At 39.3% G+C, this 23,867-nt stretch overlaps 1 protein-coding gene across 1 annotated transcript in view; it reads left to right on the top strand.

Moving 5' to 3' along the window:
• ZSWIM2 (zinc finger SWIM-type containing 2) overlaps window positions 1-23,867 on the top strand; it is a 1,244,853-nt gene that overhangs the window by 1,137,977 nt on the left and 83,009 nt on the right. The window contains exon 11 of the mRNA XM_044075126.1: window positions 8,576-8,619. Within this exon, the coding sequence (XP_043931061.1) occupies window positions 8,576-8,619 (44 nt within the window). The remainder of the gene's footprint in view (window positions 1-8,575; window positions 8,620-23,867) is intronic.

Here is a 23,867-nt window from a genome sequence, read left to right as displayed (position 1 = left end):
GCAGATAATAAAAGTGATAAATAACTCGTAAAAATAAGCAAAAAATAGGATACTTAATGTTATGTATCACAGATCAGTTTGCTTAGTGCCCTTTCTCCGATAAGCTCAGCGTGAAATGGCAGAAACACTCACAAGTTAACTTCTTAAGTAACAAAGTTGAAACCTGAAAACTTAAAAAAAAAAAAAAAAAAGCTCGAAGGAACCAATGACGTGCTTACTCCAAGCCGTAGTCCAGGTAACCCTACTCAGCCGATGAACATAAACACTTCCCTCTCACTGAAATGCTATACTGGCTTTGGCTAAACTAAGATGGCCTGGAACATGTGCTCAGACACACAGCCTCTACCAAGAAAGAACTATGCCCAAAACACAAGCCTGAATATGGACAATGCTACAACTACTGACACTACTTGGGTAGAAAAAAATGCAGAAATGTTTAAACATATACAGGAGCAAGGAGACTCTAGAGAATGCTTTAAACTGCAAACAGTTAAGTTATATGATACACTCGTTAGCAGGAAATCAGAAGAAACAAACCCAAACAGATGCTTAAAAATTTTAGAAAACGTCCAGTTAATACCTCACACACAGTGAAACTAGCTAAAAAAGTATGCAGCAGACAATACATGTGCTATAAATAAGTCATAAAAATAAGCAAAAAACAAGATACTTAATGTTCTATATCACAGATCAATTTGCTCAGTGCCCTTCCTCCGATTAGCTCAGTGTGAAATGGCAGAAGCACTCACAAGTTAAATTCTTAAGTAACAAAGTTGAAAGCTGAAACAACTTTAAAAAAAAGCTTGAAAGAACCAATGAGGTGCTTACTTGAAGCCGTAGTCCAGTTCACCCCAATCACCCAATGAATATAAACACTTCCCTGTCACTGAAATGCTCTACTGGCTTTGGCTAAACTAAGATGGCCTGGAACATGTGCTCAGACACAAAGCCTCTACTAACAAACAACTAGGCCCAAAACACAAGCCTGAATATGGACAATGGTACAACTACCCACACTACTTAGGTAGAAAAAAAATTCAGAAATTTTTAAACAGATAAAGGAGCAAGGAGACTCAAGAGAATGCTTTTAACTGCAAAGAATTAAGTTATATGATACACTCCTTAGCAGGACAGCAGAACAAACAAACCCAATCAGATGCTTAATAATTGAGGAGTATTTCCAGTTAATACCTTACACACAGTGAAACTAGCTAGAAAAGTATGCAGCAGACAATAAAAGTGCTATAAATAACTCGTAAAATACGCAAAATGCAGGATACTTAATTATATATATCACAGATCAGTTTGCTCAGTGTCCTTCCTCCGATTAGCTCAGTGTGAAACGGCAAAACACTCACGAGTTAACTCCTTAAGTAACAAAGTTGAAACGTGAAACAACTTTAAAAAAAAGCTCAAAAGAAAAAATGAGGTGCTTACTCCAAGCCGTAGTCCAGGTAACCCCAATCAGCAAATGACCATAAATACTTCCCTCTCACTGAAACGCTATACTGGCTTTTGTTAAATTAAGATGGCCTGGAACATGTGCTCAGACACACAGCCTCTACCAACAAACAACTAGGCCCAAAACACAAACCTGAATATGGACAATGCTACAACTACCCACACTACTTAGGCAGAAAAAAAATGGAGAAATGTTTAAATAGATAAAGGAGCAAAAAAAACTCTAGAGAATGCTTTTATCTGCAAACATTTAAGTTATATGATACACTCCTTGGCAGGAAATCAGAACAAGCAAACCCAAACAGATGCTTAACAATTGTAGAAAAATTCCAGTTAATACCTCACACACAGTGAAACTAGTTAGAAAGGTATGCAGCAGACAATAAAAGTGCTATAAATAACTTGTAAAAATAAGCAAAAAATAGGATACTTAATGTTATGTCTCACAGATCAGTTTGCTCAGTGCCCTTCATCCGATTAGCTCAGTGTGAAATGGCAGAAACTCTCACAAGTTACCTTCTTAAGTAACAAAGTTGAATCCTGAAACAACTTTAAAAAAAAGCTCAAAAGAACCAATGAGGTGCTTACTCCAAGCCATAGTACAGGTAGCCCCAATCAGCCATGACCATAAACACTTCCCTTTCACTGAAACGCTATACTGGCTTTGGCTAAACTAAGATGGCCTGGAACATGTGATCAGACACACAGCCTCTACCAACAAACAACTAGGCCCAAAACACAAGCCTGAATATGGACAATGCTACAACTACCCACACTACTTAGGTAGTAAAAAATGCAGAAATGTTTAAACAGAAAAAATAGCAAGGTGACTCTCGAGAATGCTTCTAAATGCAAGCAATTAAGCTATATGATACAGGTTATGTCAGGAAATCAGAACAAACAAACCCAAACAGATGCTTATCAATTGTAGAAAACTTCCAGTTAATACCTCACACACAGTCAAACTAGCTAGAAAAGTATGCAGCAGACAATAAAAGTGTTATAAATAACTCATAAAATTAAGCAAAAAACAGTATACTTAATGGCATATATCACAGATCAGTTTTGCTTAGTGCGCTTCCTTCGATTAGCTCAGTGTGAAATGGCAGAATCACTCATAAGTTAACGTTTTAAGTAAGAAAGTTGAAACCTGAAACAACTTTTAAAAAAAGCTCGAAAGAACCAATGACGTGCTTACTCCAAGCCATAGTGCAGGTAACCCCAATCAGCTAATGACCATAAACACTTCCCTCTCACTAAAATGCTATACTGGCTTTGGCTAAACTAAGATGGCCTGGAACATGTGATCAGACACACAGCCTCTACCAACAAACAACTAGGACCAAAACACAAGCCTGATTATGGACAATGCTACAACTTCCCACACTACTTGAGTAGAAAAAAAATGCAGCAATGTTTAGAGGACAACTACATTATTTCTTCTCCAGCATGCATTTTCCTCCCCTACCTAATTATCCCACCACTCAAAAATGACATTAATGTAGAAGGAAGCTTTTATTTTCTCCATTTTTGTGATTATGAGTGATTGTCTATCGGTACTACTAGCCATGTTTAAAAAAAACTTACTCTCGTACTTGTATGATCTTGCGACAAGTCGCCCATCAGTCTGACTACAGATTTCAGTAGAATTTGGTGGAATCTGCCCTCCTCTTGTTTTCGTCCAGGACATGCTCATTCCATAATTATGCACACCCATTCGTTAATTATACACTCCCCTTTTTAGCATTTGTATTCATTCGCATCTTTCACCCCGCCTTTCTATTTGCATAAAAAACAACCTCGACCTGAAGCAGGAACTTCTATTGTAGTTATCTATTGCTGCATGTCTTTGTTTCATTAAAGGATTGTAATATTTCTACGGAATTTGCACAGACTGAACTGATATTGTAAGAGTGGCTTATTGTGAGAAATAACTTTACTAAAATATCAGAAGTTCTGCAACAGTTTTTGGATCATGTTGCCTTATTTTTCATAGTGAGTTAACATTATACTTTACTACAGTTTTACAGCTAGAGTCAGAGATTTGAGTAATGATTTTATTCCACTGAAGGTGTTAGGTTTGTGTACTGTAAATTGATTTAGTTGCTACTTTTTTGATGCAGTGATGGCTTAATAAACTGAAGATTCCCAGTACTTGTTGTATTGTTTAAAAATGCTTTTTGGACTAATGAGGAAATTGTTTCACCTTTCTGCATGGCTCACATCCAGTTAAGGCTACAAGTTGCAAGCACCTTCTAATCAACCAGTCTTCTAGTAATTGATTTATTTCTTAAATTATTTTTTTAATTGGAAAATAGTTTAATTCTGAAAGATTAGCAGGACTGTGACAGTTTGCAAACTGCAATCAGAAGGTTGATGTTGGCCTGTTATTGTTTATGTATATGATTTTTGGGTATGAGTAGATTTTATCATTTATTATTAGGTCCAGGAATTTTGTGAGGTTAGGATTATAGTACTACAGGTTGCCAGAAAGTTATTTTTACTATTTCAGGGCAAATATATATATTTGTGTGTATATATATATATATATATATATATATATATATATATATATATATATATATATATATATACACATATACATGTGTGCGTGTTGGTGTGTGTGTGTGTAGATGAATACCTACATCTAAATCTATGTATATATATATATGTTTGTGTGTGTGTGTGTGTGTTTATACACACACACACACACACACACACACACACACACACACATATAGGTATATGCATGTGTATAATACTCAATTCCTATTGCTAGTTTGTATATGTATGTGTAGATATAATGTACCTATATGGTGATATGGCATTTGGCGTTAAGCAAGAGCTGTGCATACCTTTCAACTGTCCCTGGATTTGCATTTCATGGGTGTGTTATCAATGTAACAGTTGCATGGGAAGTCATGCTTGCCAAATGATGCTATTATACACTTGTGTTTTTTTTTTTTTTTTTTTTTATTTCTGTGATTTTGACAACAGCAATTTTCATTGAAAAGAACCTCTGAGAATCTTGGTGTCCGCTGGAGAGACAATAATTTCTGTTAGTTTAGAGTCATCAACAAACTTTGTGAATCGTCAACCTTTAACAATGTATTTGACCCTAAGATATAAATGACAAAGAGAAGTACCCCAAGTACTGCATCCTGTGGTACATACTGGTGGCAGGTCTTTCGAATTCATATGGCTGAGACCACACGATCAAAATGTTGACACTGAATGTTTTGCATGGATATCGCAGCACAGTGCGCATTGGAAAATTTACCATTTTTCTTACTGTAATGTGATCTCAGAGTTGGTATTTTTAGTTTGCAAAAATGTAAAAATTAGAAAAAGTTTCTGTTATTATTTTTTTTTTTTTCGAAGTTTCAAAACTTCTATTATATGGTCTCGACCATATGGATTTCGAAGTTTTGAAACTTTGCTCGACCATATGGATTTCGAAGTTTTGAAACTTTGATCAAGTAATAAGGATCCGTATATACAAACATGTGTGTGTGTGTGTGTGTGTGTGTGTGTGTGTGTGTGTGTGTGTGTGTGTGTGTGTACTTATATAGATATACATGTATAATATATACACACACACACACACACACACACACGCACGCATTTTTAGTACACACAATGTAGACTCATTTAAGGACCTGGCTATATGGGTAGATTTACCCAATTGGCTAATGATAGTTATAGAACTACATGTTGTATAAAGGAAATCAAACATAATGAAGTCATTGTTTGTTAGTTACATTAGATCCAAACTTGAGTATGGAATAACAATATGGAAACCCTATGGGAAAACAAGCATGAATAAACTAGAAAGAGTACAGCGGAAATATACTAAGGGCATCCATGGATGTGAAAATCTAAGTTATTATGAAAGACTAAAATATCTGAACTTGTACAGTGTCTCTTACAGATATTTAAGAGGAGATCATATTCAGGTATATAGGGCATTTAGGAACACTACCTCTGGGAATGTTTGGGGTTATCAAAAAGTGCTAGAGAATCATCTGACAACCTACATAGAAGATTCTGTAGGAATGAGAAGTGTACTAATTGGTTCTCTGACAGAGTAGTTAATATTTGGAACAGACTACCAAATTACATTAAAGCAAATACTAGTTTAGATATTTTTAAGAACAGCCAGGACATTTATTATGGGAACAAGTGATGTTAAGTTGTCCATCTCGCCTTTGTTCTTGGTGTTTGGGTTCGGAGCTGATCCTTAGCTCCGACTCGGCCATCTTCTATAGCTCAAGAGCTGTTTACTGGCTCGAGGCTATCCCTTATCCCAGCATGCCCAGCGTCAGCTACCCAGATCTCGTTTGCCGCTTCAGCTGCAAGGTTGCTTTCTTACTGGCTCAGGCTTAGTATAGTTTTTTCTATTAATATATTGTTGTTTATTCTTGAAAGTTTGTCAAGTATTTGTCAATTTTTTGTCTAGATAATATTCCTTTATCCCTTATCGCTTTCTTGTGTATTTTAGCTTTGTTGGCTGTCGCTCCATAACTCGCAGGCCTTCTCTTCCCTTGAACTCATTTAAATTAGAGAGTCCCCCCCCTTAGGATAGCAGTTTAAATTAGTGGCTTTCCTTTCTGTTCCTTAACTGTAATAATAAAAAAATAAATAAAAATTATTTGTTCCTTGTTTTTTGTAGTATAGCTTTTTATTATTGTTGTTGTGGTTGTTGTTACTATAATGTCTAAAGATACCAAGGTATCTGGCTTCAAAAAGTGTGACTCATGCTGTCAGAAAATGTCTCTGACAGATGGGCACACTAGTTGTGCATATTGTTTGGGTGCTGTTCACCTGCAGGACTCCTGTTCTATATGTCACGCTTTTAGTTCAAGGGTCCAGCAGGAGCACAAAAACAAATTAAGCCTTCGTGGATTATTGAAGCCTCAGGATTCTCCGGCTAAAAGTACTCAGCCAGCGAAATTCCCTAAGTCTGTCAAGCCGTCACCTCCACCTTCGGAGCCAACTCCTTTACTTGAACAACCAAGTATGTCGGTGCCAGCTGACACTGACAAGACAACTCCTCCGTCAGCTCCATCTGCTATTTTGGAGCAGTCTCAGAGCCATAAGAGACTGAGGTCTCCGTCCTTGAAGTCCATCCACTCGGCACCTCAGTCACCTTTGTTACAGAGTGAACATAGCCATCATTCTTCCCACTCCTTTCGATCCTCTACAGACGCTCAAGGAGATTTCTTCCCTTCCAGGTAGGGGCCACTCATTACCAGTTCAGAGCTCTGCCCTTTGGTCTCACCTCAGCCCCCAGGTTGTTCACCAAGTGTATGGCAGTAGTCATGACTCACCTGAGGCGTCAAGGATTCCAGGTGTTTCCCTGTCTAGATGACTGGCTCCTGACTGCTACCACCAGGCGTCAACTCTTAGAGGCACGGGATTATACAATCACATCATGCACTCAACTAGGCATTACAGTAAATTTCGAAAAATCTGCCTTGTTGCCCTGTCAGTCTATCACATACATAGGAGCAGAATTAAACACAAAAGAAATGTTTGCAAGATTACCACAGGAAAGAGTTTCCACTATTCGTCAACAAGTGTTAATTCTAATGCAGAGCAAAAGGGTTAAAGTCAGACATGTCCTCCAAGCTGTAGGCTCCATGGCAGCTGCCATTCTTCTTGACCCATTAGCGCGTTTCCACATGAGAATCCTTCAGTGGCTTCTTTTCACGCAGTGGTCTTTCCAGGTACTACCCATGTCTCACATGATCCTGATCACAGAAACATGCAAAAGGCACCTTTCTTGGTGGATGGTCTCCCCACTAGTAATTCAGGGCAGACCTTTCACACAACCCCCTCCAGTAGCCACAGTGACCACGGGCACCTCCCTGATAGGGTGGGTGGGGGCATTATGTAGGCAGGACAGTCCAAGGCACTTGGCAACCTCATGAGTACCATCTGCATATCAATGTCCTAGAAATTAGAGTGGTTCTCCTAGCATTACAAGCCCTTCAAGACTCTTTCTTCTAGGACTATTGCAATCCATTGCAATCCAAACGGACAACATGTCAGTGGTGTGGTACATCAACAAACAGGGCGGAACCAGGTCTTACCCCTTGTGTCGAGAAGCTCACGGACTGTGGCAATGGGCGATTTCCTCCAAACGTTTTCTGATAGCAATGCACATCCCTGGGAAATCCAACGTCATAGCAGACAGGCTCAGCAGAGTGCTATCCTCATGCCTCACGAGTGGTCACTGAATCAGGAAGTTGCGGATCTTATCTTCCGCAAATGGGGGCAGCCTTGCTGCGACCTGTTTGCCACCCCTCTCAACAACAAATGCAGCAGCTACCTCTCCCTGCTTCCTCTTCCAGGTCATATACCCGGAGATGCTCTAGTCCACGATTGGCCTCAGGGACTCCTTTACGCTTTTCCCCCTTTTCCCCTAATTCCAAGACTCATACAGAAAGCAAAATCGTTGGGTTGCAAAATGATCCTCATTGCCCCATATTGGCATCGATAGATATGGTTCCCGTTCCTACACCTCCATCTTCTGGATCAACCATGGATTCTGGACCCATTTCCAGATCTTCTGATGTACCAATCCCTTCAAACTCTCCAGCTCACAGCTTGGTTACTCCACTTCCAACTTTTGCCAGGCTTTCCAATATCTTCCCAGCAGTCTGTGATATTGTTTCCTCACATAAGTCTACTACGAGGAAAACGTATGCTAGTAAATGGAAACGGTTTTCTTACTGGGCAGAATCTAGAAATATGGATCCTTTCTCAGCCCCAGTCCATGAAATTCTTTAATTTCTAGCACAGCTTTTTCAGTCTGGTGCAGCTTCCGCTACCATTAGAGTACAACTAGCTGCCATTTCTAATTTTCATATCGGTATGTTTAATTCTAGCATAATGTCTCATAAGCTCTGCAAGGCCTTTATGAAAGGAACATCTCTTCTTAGACCCCCAGTTAGAGATCCTCCTCCTCCTTGGGATCTCAGTTTAGTTTTAGCTTCCTTAATTTTGCCTCCCTTTGAACCGGCGGCATCATGTTCTTTAAAATTTTTTTCTTGGTAGACACTTTTTCTGGTTGCTATCACTTTAGCTAGACGTGTCTCAGAACTTCAAGCACTATGTGTTCGTCCTCCTTACCTGGTGTTTCACAAGAGCAGAGTTTCTCTGAGGACCAATCCATCCTTTATTCCTAAAGTCTGCTCAGAGAACAATTTAAATCAATCCATAGATCTCCCAGTTTTTTTTCCTAATCACAGCAACAAGGCAGAATACAAACTCCACCAGTTGGATGTGCATAGACAATTGCATTTTTACCTCCATAGAACTAAGGAACTAAGAAAGTCAGAACAGTTATTTCTTTCTTATGCTTTCAACAAACAAGGCCTTCCAGTTTCTAAAGTGACCTTATCCAGATGGTTATCTGATACTATTGCCTTTATTTATCAGTTACGAAATAAAGACCTACCAGCTAAACCAAAAGGTCATTCCACTAGAGCATTAGCCACCTCTGTAGCTTTTCAGTCTAGGTTGCCTATAGACTCAATCTGTGCAGCTGCCACTTGGGCAAACCCTCATACTTATATCTCTCATTACAAGGTAGATATGGTCTCACGGAGCAGAGCTTCCTTTGGGTCTACTTCTGAAGAGTCTGTTCCAATGAGCCACCTGGGATTTTAGGTGCTAGGAATGCTGTCTCAAACAGCAAGAATGAAGGCGAGATGGACAACTTAACATAAAGAAGTTATGTACCTACCATAACGTTCCATGTTAGTTGTCTTCATCTCGCCTTCCTTCTTGCGTCCCTCCCTCCTTCCCCCTTTCTAGAGGATTGTGAGGCATTCCCTTTTGTTTTCACTGGCTGAGCATCTTTTATTACTTCACATGCCAGGTAATTTATAACTCTTTCCTTGTTTAGGTGTATTGGACAACCAGTTTTTAGGAACTGGTTACTCTATTTATGTCTAATGTGCGTTATCACAAAGGAGATCTGGGTAGCTGACGCTGGGCATGCTGGGGTAAGGGGTAGCCTCGAGCCAGTAAACAGCTCTTGAGCTATAGAAGATGGCCGAGTCGGAGCCGAGGATCGGCTCTGAACCCAAAGAGCAAGGAAGGCAAGATGAAGACAGCTAACATGGAACGTTATGGTAGGTACATAACTTCTTTTTTTGGCATATTGGCAAGTTAGTAGGCTTTAATGCCCATGCTTGAAACATTTGTATGTATGTATGTATGTATGTACAATGCCTACAGCCAGTTTATCCCTTTCATTTCCCTGCTATAAATACTGCATTTGATTAGTTTTGCGTGTCGGGCAGCGCCGGTTAGCTAGGGTATAACTATTCCCGGCTCCACAAAGTCTCCTGTTCAATTTTGGAACTAGACAAACTTTCAACTTAAGCACTCAAACCATTTATTTCTCAGCCCGGCTGTTGCTCAACACTCATAGCAAACACTTATAAACCCTAGCACTAGACCCTCCTGTACAGTACAGAAGGACAAGGCTCTCTATTCGACCTTACTAGCCATCCAGTAAAACATTTCACTGTACCTATCCAGGCATGTCCAAAGGGCAGTTTCAGGTGTACTCTCCAGTCCAACTGGTGAATCTGGGCATTTTGAGGCAATGTTACAACTGCCACATGTACACAGACAACCCTCTCCTCCTACCACCAAACACTAATACATGCGAGAGATGCAATTATACAGCCAAACTGGAGGCTAAGCTCTCTCAACCCAAGACTAGATCAGACAGTCAAGCGGAGAAGGGAAATACTTGCATCACACCACCAGTCTCACATAGACCCATTAAACCAGCACCAGCAAAAAACACACAAATACATAAAAACTTACTCGGAGGCTCTAAATAAAAGTCTGCAAAAGCAACAGAGACCTCCAAAGCAAACATCCAAGCAACCTCCACCCCCTAACACAAACCATGAAACACATACTTCACAAAGCCCAGTGTGCCATGCAATCATAGCCCTTAAGGCAAAATAACATACCCAACATACTAGTAATAGGTGACTCTATAGTCAGGCACACTGATGTCCCACTCACTAGGCTGAATAAGGAGAAGGTTACTGTTAGCTGCCTGTTCGGTGCCAGGATCCGCCACATAACACAAGCACTCAGGTCACTTCAGAACAAGTATAAATATGACTCTGTCATTGTCCATGCTGGTGTGAATGACCTGAGCCTTATCTCCCTGGACTACATGAAAAGAGACATGGAAGAGCTCTCTGATCACATAGCCCAGCCGGTATGACCCTGACCCTGAGCAGCATCCTGCCCTCACCAAGAATGATACCACGGTATAAAGAAAAAAAATTCTCAATTTCAACAATTGGCTAATTTTCTGGTGTCATTCAAAGGGGATCCAGTGTCTGTCTACCTGGGATGACATGCGCGACATGCCACGCTGCTTCGCTAGAGACGGCTTGCACCTGTCACCTGAACATACCATGTTTCCCATTGGTTGGGGATGTATATAAATATTCATGTGCTTTTTTTTTTGTAACATTGACTTTCTTTCACTGATGAAGGCATCTTAGCCGAAACCGGTTTGGATATTAAAGCTATGTATTTCTACTAGCTTGTTTGTGGTTTTGGTTTTTGAGTGTTCTGGATTCATACATATGCTGGCCAACAGTTGTTTATTTGGTATTTTTGGGCCGTGCATATCCTACATGCACAGCATAGTGTTCAGTTGCAGTTTGTCGGCTTTGCTGTAGGGACATGTTTCCGGAGCTATCATCGTTTGTTTAGGGGAATCCTCCCCTGGTATAACCTTCACCAGCCTTTTGGAATTTTTGGTTAAACTCACGTGAAATTGGATTATGATATTGGGCTAGCGAATACTTTTCATTTGGAGGAACACTATTTGTTGTCAGAGGTTGCAGGGGAAGAGTGGCGTTCCGTTTGGCTTTGGCCTATTGTCCAGTTTTCATTTCTTCAAGAAACTATCGGGTTGCTTATGGTTGCTTATCGTGATTGTGTATGACTTCTCGACATCCATTGGTTTGGATATATAGGGGCATTGGCCAAGCGGCATTCTACAACCAGCATTACAAGACTGGAGGCCAGGTTAATAACATATTAGATCTTTGGATCCGGACATTGTCGCCCATCATCCCAACCTACTGAGGAATGTTTGAGCTCTATTAGTGGCAACTAACGAGTGGGAACTTTATGCACTAATATATTTTTTGGCCAAATAAGGTACTGTACTATTTTGTTTAACACCAGGGACGCAGTGTTATAAATATGGACTACAGATGGGTCTCGCACATTCTGTGCGAACATACCATTTCATGAACACGGACATGGTTTGTTTATATTTTGGTACTAACTGTATGGTTTTATGTGGACAAATCTATGATTTATTAACATAGGCAGTTTCTTTCTCTGCATCACAATTCTTTAATAATATGAATACTTCTTATGTCATTAGATTTATACTGAGTTCTGCATTTATATATCAAGCGAACAGAGACTAGGGTATTAGGCCATTTTAATAGTGGTCTTTTGATTGCCATTAGACTAAATTTGATATATGTGAACATCCTTTGGACTTTACTGCAACTTTTACATGTTGTCCAAGCTGGGGGTCCTCAGCAACTATATTTTGAAATCAATATAGGCTGGTATGATCCAGCGACATTTCATAACTTGTATTTGAGCGACAGATGTATATATACCATTTCTGTTTACAGTAACTTTGCTTTCAAAATACAGGGTTGATTAATCTTTGTATAGTGTATTTTTATGTATATTAGGCCTATTCTGGGATCAGCTATACATATGGTCTCTGGCCATCATTGAAGGCCGAACGTATTGGGATTCTTATGTATATTCTGTATTGTTAGGTCATTTATGGTTGGGTATTGTTACTCCATACTGATTATTGCTTGACCATTGGATTATTGTATCCATACCGTTTTTATACTAGAAGGAATAATATTTGATATTCAGGGTCTAGTTTGAAATATACTCTGAGTCAGTTTTTAGTTATTATTTGTTTAAACACAAGATATATGCCTGACATAATTCTACCTTTCTATTCCTGGTATTGGTATATGGATACATTGGTTGCTTAACCCTGGATTGTTCCTCAAACCACATTGGGATATTGAGTGTTTAGAACTATGTGCATATGGTTTTGCTTCGCCATATTATCATATTTATGATTTTCTCTTCAAAAGCTATAGCCCTGTTATTATGAAAACCATTTTCATTACTCTGATGGTTATTGATGAAAGTTAACACGGCTTTAGTATTGGACTTTTCTCGATTGTTATTATTGGATTTACTACGGATAGGGACTTCGTCGCCAGTTTACAAATTTGGTTGAATGGGATTTACATGTGGTGCCCTGACTGACATCCATATCACTACTGTCGTATGTACTTTGGATACTTTTTGGGATTTCCATAAAGGTTATTGTTTTGGTTTGTCAGCTCTGTAGATTTCTCATAAATCTATCTACCCTATTTAAACAACATGGATTTGGAAAATATCCTACTAGGATTATGTGCCGATAGGGAGGATATTGGTGTGTTTGCAATCAATGTCTTACCAGGCAGTAATCAAAATGAGTCCAGACAAAATTTACCCCATGAATGTGATTTGGCATTTCATGCCCTTAGCAAGGGACTCAAAAATTTAAGATCCAACATCTGGCACTTAAGATTGTTTCGTGCATATCTGAGCAAGAATATTTCTCCTAGGGGTCTTAGGATCCGTCTACAACCTCTGGTTGGTAGATCTGAAGAGAGACTAACCAAGGAATGGAATGAAGCTTTGCAACAAGCATCCATGTTGTTTGTTAATATATTGGCACAATATTATGATAGAATGGTGATTATCATCCTCAGTGAGGTTCGAACATTATGTCAGGAATGTAAAAAATTTGAGTCCCTGCCTACATTTATTGAATCTACCAAGAAATTGTCAAAGGAGCTGGCAAACCATGACAAATTAACTAGAGAAAGGAAAATCAAAAAATTTAATAGGGACATCTCGGACTATCAGAGAGGACGCCCTTTTGAGTCTCATAGAACAGTTAGATTTATGGATGCCAGTCAGGGGTCCACAACTACTAGAACTAGGAAAAGACCTAGATCAATCTTAAAAACTCGGGAAAAATCCAATACAAGTACATCAGAGGAGGATTCCTCATATACAGACAATGATAGTGTTGGATACAAAGAATCACCGAACCGCAAAAGATCAAATATGACAGTCCCTTTAGAAATGGCACAAGGCGTCGAGGTGGACGCAAACATAAGCACAGGAACAAAATCCAACTCCTTAGAGGGGTTGATTCAGAACCTCCTAACATAACTGATTGTGTTTATCAGAATGTTTTAAATTTGTCTGATGTAACATTGTCTCATGAACAAGAAGAAGTTTTGAATAAAGGTCTTGGTTTTGTACCGGGGTTTTTTTCTGATGAATACAATGTTGTTACAGATATTATTAGTTTCTGTCGCAATCTGAATCTAAAATTGTTTTTTTCTGACAGGGAGTCTCAAAGATCTGATGAATTCAGATTTCTCAAATCTGAATTTCAGCCACCAGTGAACAAACATGTATCTATTTTTTTGCAATCAGTACTCAGGGATCTACATTTCCAACACAAAGAATTTAGTATACTTGGACATAACTTATCATCCCCCGAAATTACGGCCTTACAATAGCTATGGAATAATCATAATATTGCGATTCTACCAGCAGACAAGGGTGGAGCAGTAGTAGTGATGAACATGAGCTATTATCTCAATGAGGGTAGGTCACAACTATCTGACACAAGTTGTTACATGAGTATGGCTATTGATCCAACCCCAGTATTCAAGAAGGAAATAGACTCCTTCTTGAATCTAGCAGAAGAAGAAGGCATTATCAGCAAGAGCAATGTCCAACATCTCATGGTTAAAGATCCACAGAAAAAAGTCTTATATCTTCTTCCCAAAATTCACAAATCAATTTCAAAACCACCGGGCAGACCCATTGTCTCGGGCACTGGATCTTTGACTGAACCACTATCCATGTTCCTTACTCAATACTTAAAACCTCTATTGACTTTTGTCAGGGCAAGATTGCAGGACACCACACAATTTTTACAGATCATTCAGGATACACAGTTGGAGCCTAGTTGACTTATGTGCTCATTAGATGTCAAAGCTTTGTACACTAGCATTCCACATTGGGCGGGTTTACAAGCTCTACAGTACTGGTTAGACCTGTCTGCCTTATATTCCCCTGGGTTTAATACCTTGCTTATTTGGGTGGCTGAACATATATTGAACAAAAATGTTTTTTACTTTCAAGGGGAATGCTATTGGCAGCTCCAGGGCACGGCCATGGGAGCCTCTTTTGCTCCAATTTATGCGGATCTATTCATGGCTTTTTTCGAAGAATGTATGATATATGATCCACTTCACAATATCTATCTTGTGGAAATTGATATATGGCGCAGATATTTAGATGATTGCTGGATGGTGTGGTGTGCAGATGCTACATACTTACAGGAATTTGTTGAATACCTGAATGGCAATATTTGGGGAATTGAGTTTACGGTTACATACAATCTACAAACCATCAATTTTTTGGATGTTGCAGTCTTCGGAAATATGGATCACACCTTAAATACCAAGACATACCGTAAATATCCACAATATAACACATTACGTCATGCTTCAAGCATGCACCCACGCCACACCATCCACAACATACCTAAATCACAATTTATGCGTATCAAACGCATAAGCTCAATACAACAAGACTATGAACGAGCCAGTTTAGATTTGTACCATAGATTTGTAGACAGAGGTTACAAACAACAGGATATTGCTAGGGCATGGGAATGGTCCACCAAGGTTGACAGGCATACATTATTACAATATAAAACACGTGACATCAGTCCTTCTAAATCAACTATTAGGTTTGTTACCACCTATGGCAGAAATCATAATGCCATCAGAGGCATCATCAACACACATTGGAACATTCTTTTGGCTAATGACCAGCTCAGACCACTTTTAGGACCACAATGTTATTTTACATACAGAAGAGGTAAAACACTAGGTTATTTGTTCTCTCACTTCAAACACAAGGAAAGTGGGGGAGCCATATGTAAACAAATGACCATGTCTGGGGATGAATTGTTGGGCACCTTTCCTTGTTGTCATTGTAGATCTTGGAAACAGGTCAGCAAATTCAAACAATTTACTAGCCAGAATACCAGTAAAGTGTATGAATGTAAAATCTTTGGCAACTGTAGCAGCAGCCGGGTGGTCTATTTGGCTACCTGCCAATGTTCGGCTTTCTATGTGGGTCAAACCTCCAGGTCACTCAGAACCCGCATGAATGAACATAGAAGTGACATTAAAAATAAAAAAGAAACCAACGTCCTATATAGACACACATTAAAACATCAAAATGCTCAATTTACATTTATGATCATAGATAAAATCATTGGTGACAGAAGCAACTTACAAGGATGGCATAGTATTTTCAATCATGAGGAAAAATATTGGATCATTACCCTGGGGGCGCTTTTTCCACCAGGTCTGAATGACCATTTGTAAAAAAAAAAAAAAAAAAAAATTTTTATGAGGATTCTATGCCGTACCTCACTTATACCTTATATAAGGTAAGATTATTATAGTATGCTTTGTTATACCCATGGAATATTATATTTTTGTCGTATAACAGTTTGTATTTTTACACCATCATACCATTTAATGGTTTGATCTATAACTATCACCATATTATGTTTTTTCATATCTATGGACTATATATGTTTGTTGTTGAACATTATATATATATATATTACTATATCATTTTCTAATAGTATGATGTTATGCATTTTGTTACATAATCCTATCAGCTTGTTCTACATTATGACAACATCTGCACTTCTTTGCCATTCATTATTGTTGGGGTTTGGGTTTCTTTATATCTTTGGACCATTGAAACCTATATAATTTTTTAATAATTTTTTATATAATTTTCATGTTATTTTGGTACCAATTTATATTCATAACATTATGCATGACTTTTTGCTTTTTGTTTTTATTCATACATGTTTTCTCCACTCCCTTGGTACATATTTTTGTTATTATGACCCTCACTTGGATCCTTGATTTTCCTCTATTATCTTTTTGAGGCTAATTATTTATGTATTGTTATACATATACTTGTGCATATTATCAGCCTCAGGGTTTTGTTTAGTCTCTTTCTCATTACTTTATTGTATATAATTATCACCATTGCTCAATTCTCTGCATTTTTTATTGAAATCATTATATGTGTATTTTCATATATACATTACTATATATTATTATTGTGAAATGCTTATAACTAGCCCTTATTTCAGTTTTATACATTTCTATTTAATTTTGTCACTTTAATGTATATGTAATTAGGACTCAGGAGCGGGAACATACCATGTTTCCCATTGGTTGGGGATGTATATAAATATTCATGTGCTTTTTGTTTTGTAACATTGACTTTCTTTCACTGATGAAGGCATCTTAGCCGAAACCGGTTTGGATATTAAAGCTATGTATTTCTACTAGCTTGTTTGTGTTTTTGGTTTTTGAGTGTTCCGGATTCATACACATGCTGGCCAACAGTTGTTTATTTGGTATTTTCGGGCCATGCATATCCTGCACAGCATAGTGTTCAGTTGTTTTTGAATACTTGCCAAGGCTCTTGCTACCCCCGTAGGGCCTTTTTTAGGCAAGGCTCAAAAGACAAACCCACCGCCGTAAATAGCACAAGTAACAAAAAACTGAGGGTAATGTTACTCAATGCCAGAAGTCTAAACCTCAAAATGCACTAGCTCAAGGCACTCCTCAGTATGGAGAAAATCGATATATGTGCAGTAACAGAAACTTGGTTTAAGGCTCCAGAAAGCACCCCAGCACTACCAGGCTACAACTCATACCATACATTTTGGCCACAGAACCAAAATACAAAAGGCGGGAGCGTATCCATATTCATCAAGGATGCCCACACCTCCAGGTTAGTGGCACAGCACGATGCTTCAGAGATCATCCATGTGCAACTAACAATGGGCAAAACTGCAATTCAAATTATAGCTTGCTACATCACCCACCATCTCCCAGGACCCACATTTCTGGAAACACTGGGAAACAAAGGTCCTACCAAACACCCTAATATTGGGTGATTTCAATTACCCAAACATTAACTGGGAGAACTACTCAAGTACTAACTCCCTTGCCCAACAATTCCTAGAATTTATAAACTCAAACACCCTGGTTCAACTGGTCAAGATGCTCACCAGAGGAGACAACATATTGGACCTGGTCATCACCAACATGGGCGACCGGTGTTCCACATCGGAGGTCAACCCCTCACTGGTTAGATCTGACCATAAACAAATCACTTTGGATATCCACATTCCACCCCCACCCCTGGACAAGGAAACCACCGTGAAAAACTTTTCAAAAGCAAACTTCACGTTACTTAAGACTGAGGTGGAAAGTTTCAAAGCCCCCATGCTAAAGGATAATGCTGTCCAAGCTGCAAAATCCTTTACTAATGCATTCTACAGACACCTACAAGAACGCATGGATCGTACCATCCCAAGCAAAAGCACGACTCACTCCTCCAAGAAAAGGAAACCAGTCTGGTGGACTCCTGCCATAAACAAGCTATACAATAGAAGGAGGTAACTAGTACAGAAAAGAGCAAAATCCCTAGAAGGGAAGACATCCCTGATCGGTATCAGCAAGAAACTACGATCCCTCATAAAATCATCCATGGTGTGCTTCAAAAGAAAAATTGCCAAGGACTCCAAAGATAACCACAAGGCATTCTTTAGCTATGTCACAAATCTAAGTGGCAATGCTCAGATCTGCTCGGAGTTAGTGCAGGATGACACAGAATACACTGAACCAACCAATATCACCAACATCCTGGCAGACAGGTTCAGGATGGATTCAGCAAACTTCACCCCCCCACCCCCAAAAGGGGCCATAACCATACCAGAAGAATGTAGAGTCCCTGAAATCACAGACACTCAGGTTAAAACAGCCCTCTCCAAAGCCAAAAACACAGCATTAATGGGACCGGACAGTGTCCCAGGCTGCATCCTACACGAGTGCAAACAAGAACTAACCCCTCACCTAAACACACTGTTCAAACTCAGCCTTTCCACAGGCTACATACCCATAGAGTGGCGCACAGCAATGGTTATTCCACTCCACAAAGGTGGAGCCACAACAAACCTCGGGAACTATCACCCTATAAGCCTGAATAGCTTGGTCTGCAAGGCTATGGAGCGCATCATCATGGAACTCATTAACAGAAACATTGGGAACTTCCAAACACTGGATCCTACCCAGTTTGGCTTGTTAAGGGTAGATCATGCCTCCTAAACCTGGTGGACTTCTTTGAGACAAGTTACCAATGCTATAGACGAGGGAAAGGTGGTACACACAGCCTACCTAGACCTTGCAAAGGCCTTTGACACCATTCCCCATTCTGGTATTATAGACAAGCTCACCAGCCTGAACATAAACCCCTACGTCACAAGATGGGTTGCCAACTGGACACGGACAGAACCCACATGGTGAGAGTTGCGGGAGCTAGGTCCAACTCTAAACCGGTTACAAGTGGTGTTCCCCAGGGCTCAGTCCTAGACCCCCTCCCGTTCGGCATATACTTCTCAGAGGTACAGGCAAGCACAGGAGGACTATGGCTGACCACGTTTGCAGACACCTGCAAACTAGGAGCTATAGCTGACTCTCTGGCTGACACAGTCATCCTCCAAAAGGGTGTCACTGAGACAGATACCTGGTGTCAAAATCATGGCCTCAAGCTAAATGCCAAAAAGTGCATAGTCATCTCCTTTGGAAAAATCAAAGTACCCACAAACTACTACATAGGTGGTAGTCCCCTAAATACAGAAGACGTAATAAGGGATCTGGGGACCCAAGTAGTTAGTAATCTCACCTTTGATAATCACATTGCAAAAGTGGTTAGAAAATCCTTCTATGTGGCCCACCTAATCACAAAAGGGTTTGCATCCTGATCAAAAGAGGTCATTGTTCCCCTCTACTCCTCACTCATCAGACCCATCATAGAGTACAACACCCCATTTGGGATCTACCTTACAAGACACCTGCAACAGCTGGAAAGACCACAGACGTACCTCACCAAGAGGATCACTGGCCTCAAACAGATGCCCTATGCAGCTCGACTGAAGAAACTCCAGCTGTACTCGGTTGCATAACCGCCTACTCAGAGGTGATCTCTGCCTGACATATAAAGCCATGTCCAACCCAGAATTGATGGTTCCACCTAAAGAAAACCTTATCCCCTTGAACCACACGGTCTAGGGATCTAAACCTCACCACAACAATAAATAGGACATGCTGGAGGGATAGATTCCTGTCCCAGAGACTTCCCATGCTTTGGAACAAGATTCCAATCTACATTAGGCAGAGCTCCTCGCTAACCCTCTTCAAAAGAAACCTTAACGAGTGGATGGGAAACAGAAAGTTTGCCCCGTAGATCACTTCAGTGGCCCTGCTGGACAGAGACACAGGGAACTAATCTAAGGGGGCGGCGAAAGCCTACACATTCTGGCTAGGCTTGTAGATGCCTTTGAGCAGATAGCCTAGTACCTACGTATGAACCTATGAACCTATATATGTACGTAGATATAATGTACCTATATGGTGTTTGGCATTAAGTTAGAACTGTGCATGCCTTTTAAATGTCCCAGGATTTGCATTATGTGCATTTGCTCTCATATGTTTGCCATGTCCCTTATACATTTTTTAAATACCTTTACTGAATTATTTGTGACAGAGGCAAATTTACATTTCTACAAAAGTAATCAAGCTCTATTAACAGATTAACATTAAACAAACATTATACTTTACATATATTGCCATATGTCATAGAACCTATGACACATTGCATAAGTTATTCATTTCCGGCCTGTTTTTTTAAACAAAAAACACATTTACACTTACGACATAAGCAATCCTACAGTTACATTAATGATAACAAACCACACTGCCACAATCCTAGTTGCAAGTATTTTACATCACAAACCATACTGACATTTTTATACTTTCCATATGAATAATTGATGTTTATAATCCCATCAGTGATGCTTCACATTAGACTTTAGTACTTATTATTGGTAAGATTGATGTTGATATAACATGCTTGTTAGCTTAAATTTTAAGTGAATGAAAGTAATCTAGGATAGCCCTTCTTGGCCATGATATGCCTGGCTAATTTCCTCTTTGGTGATTGAATTAACCTATCCCATTTGTTGTTAGATTGTTATACATCACTTAGTGAAAAAATGTGATCATACCATATGTAATTTTGGGGGACCCATGCATGGGATAAAGCATTTAGGAGCAGCCACTGTCCATTACTAGTGCAGGGAGCTGATTGTTATAGGACTCCTGTGTGTTGCAGGAAAGAGTCCAACATCTTTCTGTTACCTATCTATATATCCAAGTTCTGCTTGAATATGGACAGGGCTGAGCTTTGTTTTATGTGAATGGGGAGTCTGTTCCAAAGCAGTATTTCTGCTGATTTTACAGAAGAGGTTTAGGTCCTTGGATCAAGTATTTGTAATGCCATTTGACTTGCTGGTGTGCAGTAGGTCCATCAGTACTGGAGGAGGCATTGCATGCCAGACACAGTACATCTCATAGCAGCCTGCCAAAAGTGGCATCTATAAGACTGGCATAGTCCATGTGTTTGTAAATTACTAGAGGCATAACTGCTTGGGATACATTAAGAGAGACATGATGGATCTTTTGGGGTATGTGTCCCAGGCTAGTATGAATCTAGCATTGCACAGCATTCTACCTTCTGCATGGATGATGCCACAATATGAAAAATATATGATTGACTTTAGTAATTGGCTTAGTTGTTGGTACCTCTCCAAGGGGGGGGGTGAATACTTTTCCACAAGGTAGGTTATGTTTTCTTATTTTTGCTCTTTCACCATTGGATATTTTCCTGGATGTATTTAGAAGTAATCATTGCTATTCAGAATCAGATGTTTCACTGGCTAGAACTTCAAAAAAATCTTAGTGTAACTCTCTTCTCCTGACCTGTCTTCCTGCATGCAGTTGCTCTCATCCTTTTTCCATCTATATTTTTTTTCTTCTACAGTTCCTGCTTCACTTAGCTCACTCTCTCCCCAGTCTCCTTTTGTCATTCCTTGTGCATATTTTATTCCATTTCCCCTTGTTTTTCATTTTTGCTGTTTACTCCATCCAGAAGTGCCCCTTTTTAAAACAAAATGCGTTCAACCAATACCTTCTTTCTGTATGTCCTTCCTCCCCACTCTGTTTACACTGTATCTTGTACAATCATTAATTAAATTAGATGCTAGATGACTGCCTCCTTTGATCAGTTCTTGACTATGCAGAATGGACAGACCAGTTGATTGTTGGAGGGCTTACACTTTACAGGCAGCTAGCACCAAAAAGAATTGCAAAAAAAAAAAAATGTAATTTATGCCATTTATAGCTCAGGGCATTGGGAAGCTCAAATGTAATAAGATTACACTGACAGAAAGTCAGATAATAAAATTTACAGTAATGTAAATATATACTGGGTAATAAGTCTAGAACATTAAATGTACTTAAGTACTGCAGACTCTGAATGTGTCTCTGGATTACTTGACAAAATGTTTGAAACTATCCCTTGTAGTTATTATAGTTAAGAGATATAATTTTGTAAATTGATTTTGATCTTCTTAAGATTAACTGAGCAGAAGTATACAGTATACATTTGAGGTCATTCATATACATGTACCATTTGAAGCAAATCATAAGCAAAGTGGGAAGGTTAGATGATATTTAAGATGCAAACTTATCATAATGCTTGTCAGTAGTGTAGCAAGGGCATTGTGAAAGGGACAGTCACCCTGAGCACTGTTTTGTCAAGAGTACAATTCACTGATGTAAAACTGAAAAAAATATTTTTAATCAAATATGTTTTTCTCTTTAATGGGATAGCAATACTTACAGTCTAAAGGATGTCCAAGGCACTCCTGAGAGCCTCCCACTCCTGCTTACAGCATCTTGCTTGGGCCTCAGTGCAATAATGGCAGTCTCTTTAATTTAGTGTTTGATGCTCACTGTGAGTTGAGGGATATCCTCTTTTGGGAACTGAAATCACTCACTATGGGCACATTTGGTGTGTGGGGAGGAAAAAAAGGAGTCTCTGAGGTTAATAAGATAAATGTTTCATTTTGGTGTTTGCACATATCTGGACAGACTGCTGAGGTGGTTGTTCGGGGAGATGTTTCATTATTGTACTTGTGCACACATGGACAGACTACTGAAGGGGTCGTTGGGGGAAATGTTTTATTTATGTGCTTGTGCATACTTGGACATACTACTGAAGGGGTCATTGGGGGAAATTTTTAATTTTGGTGCTTGTACATACTACTGATGAGGGTCATTGGGGAAGTATTTCATTTTGGTGCTTGCTCATACTTGGACATACTACTGAAGAAGTCTTTAGGGGAAATGTTTCATTTTGGTACTTTTACATAACTGGACATGTTACTGAAGGCTTTGTTGGGGGGGAAATGCTTCAGTTTGGTACTTGTGCATACTGAGGCAGACTGCTGAAGGATATGTTGGCGGGACAGTTTCAGTTTGGTGCTTGTGCATAAAGAGTCCTTGTGGGAAATGTTTAATTTTGCTTGTGCATTCTTGGATATACTACTGATGGGTTCTTGGGGGAAATGTTTCATTTTGGTATTTGTGTATACTTGGGTCATTGGGGGGATGCTTCATTTTGGTGTGTGTACATACTTGGATATGCTACTGAAGTGGTCCTTCAGGAAATGTTTCATTTTGGTACTTGCACATATTTGGGCATATACTGAAGTGGTCTTTGTGGGGCATGTCCCCTTTTTTATATTTTATTATTTTATTTGACATTTGTTGACCGGGATTGACCAACTGAGCTAAAGCCCTTTTTTAGAGGAGGCCCAGGGAGAAAAGCTCCACAGTAAATTACAAGTTAGTAAATACAATTGTATTATATTCAAACATTACAGGTATAATATATTATGACATGTCTATTTTACAGAGATTTTTTTTGTTTGGACAGAGGCAAAGAACAGTAAAAATATGCAGCTTTGTGTCATATTTTAAATTTAGTTACATAAACAATAGGAATCATAGATACATTTTTTGCATTCAGTTTAAGGCCATAACTTTGGCACCAATCTCTTATAGGATGTTGACATCATTTGGAGATTCTATGACTGTTCCCAGTTTGCTGTCATTAGCAAACTTTGCCAACCACAGACCTTTAGGTGCCTGGACTGATCCCTGTGGAGCATCACTGGTTACAGGTATGCTGCTGGAGGTGGA

Source organism: Protopterus annectens, chromosome 6.part0 (genome assembly GCF_019279795.1).
Source record: "Protopterus annectens isolate FY-2018-M chromosome 6.part0, PAN1.0, whole genome shotgun sequence".
NCBI lineage: Eukaryota > Metazoa > Chordata > Ceratodontiformes > Protopteridae > Protopterus > Protopterus annectens.
The sequence above is the reverse complement of the archived record's forward strand: the minus strand, read 5'-3'. Positions and strand labels throughout refer to the sequence as shown.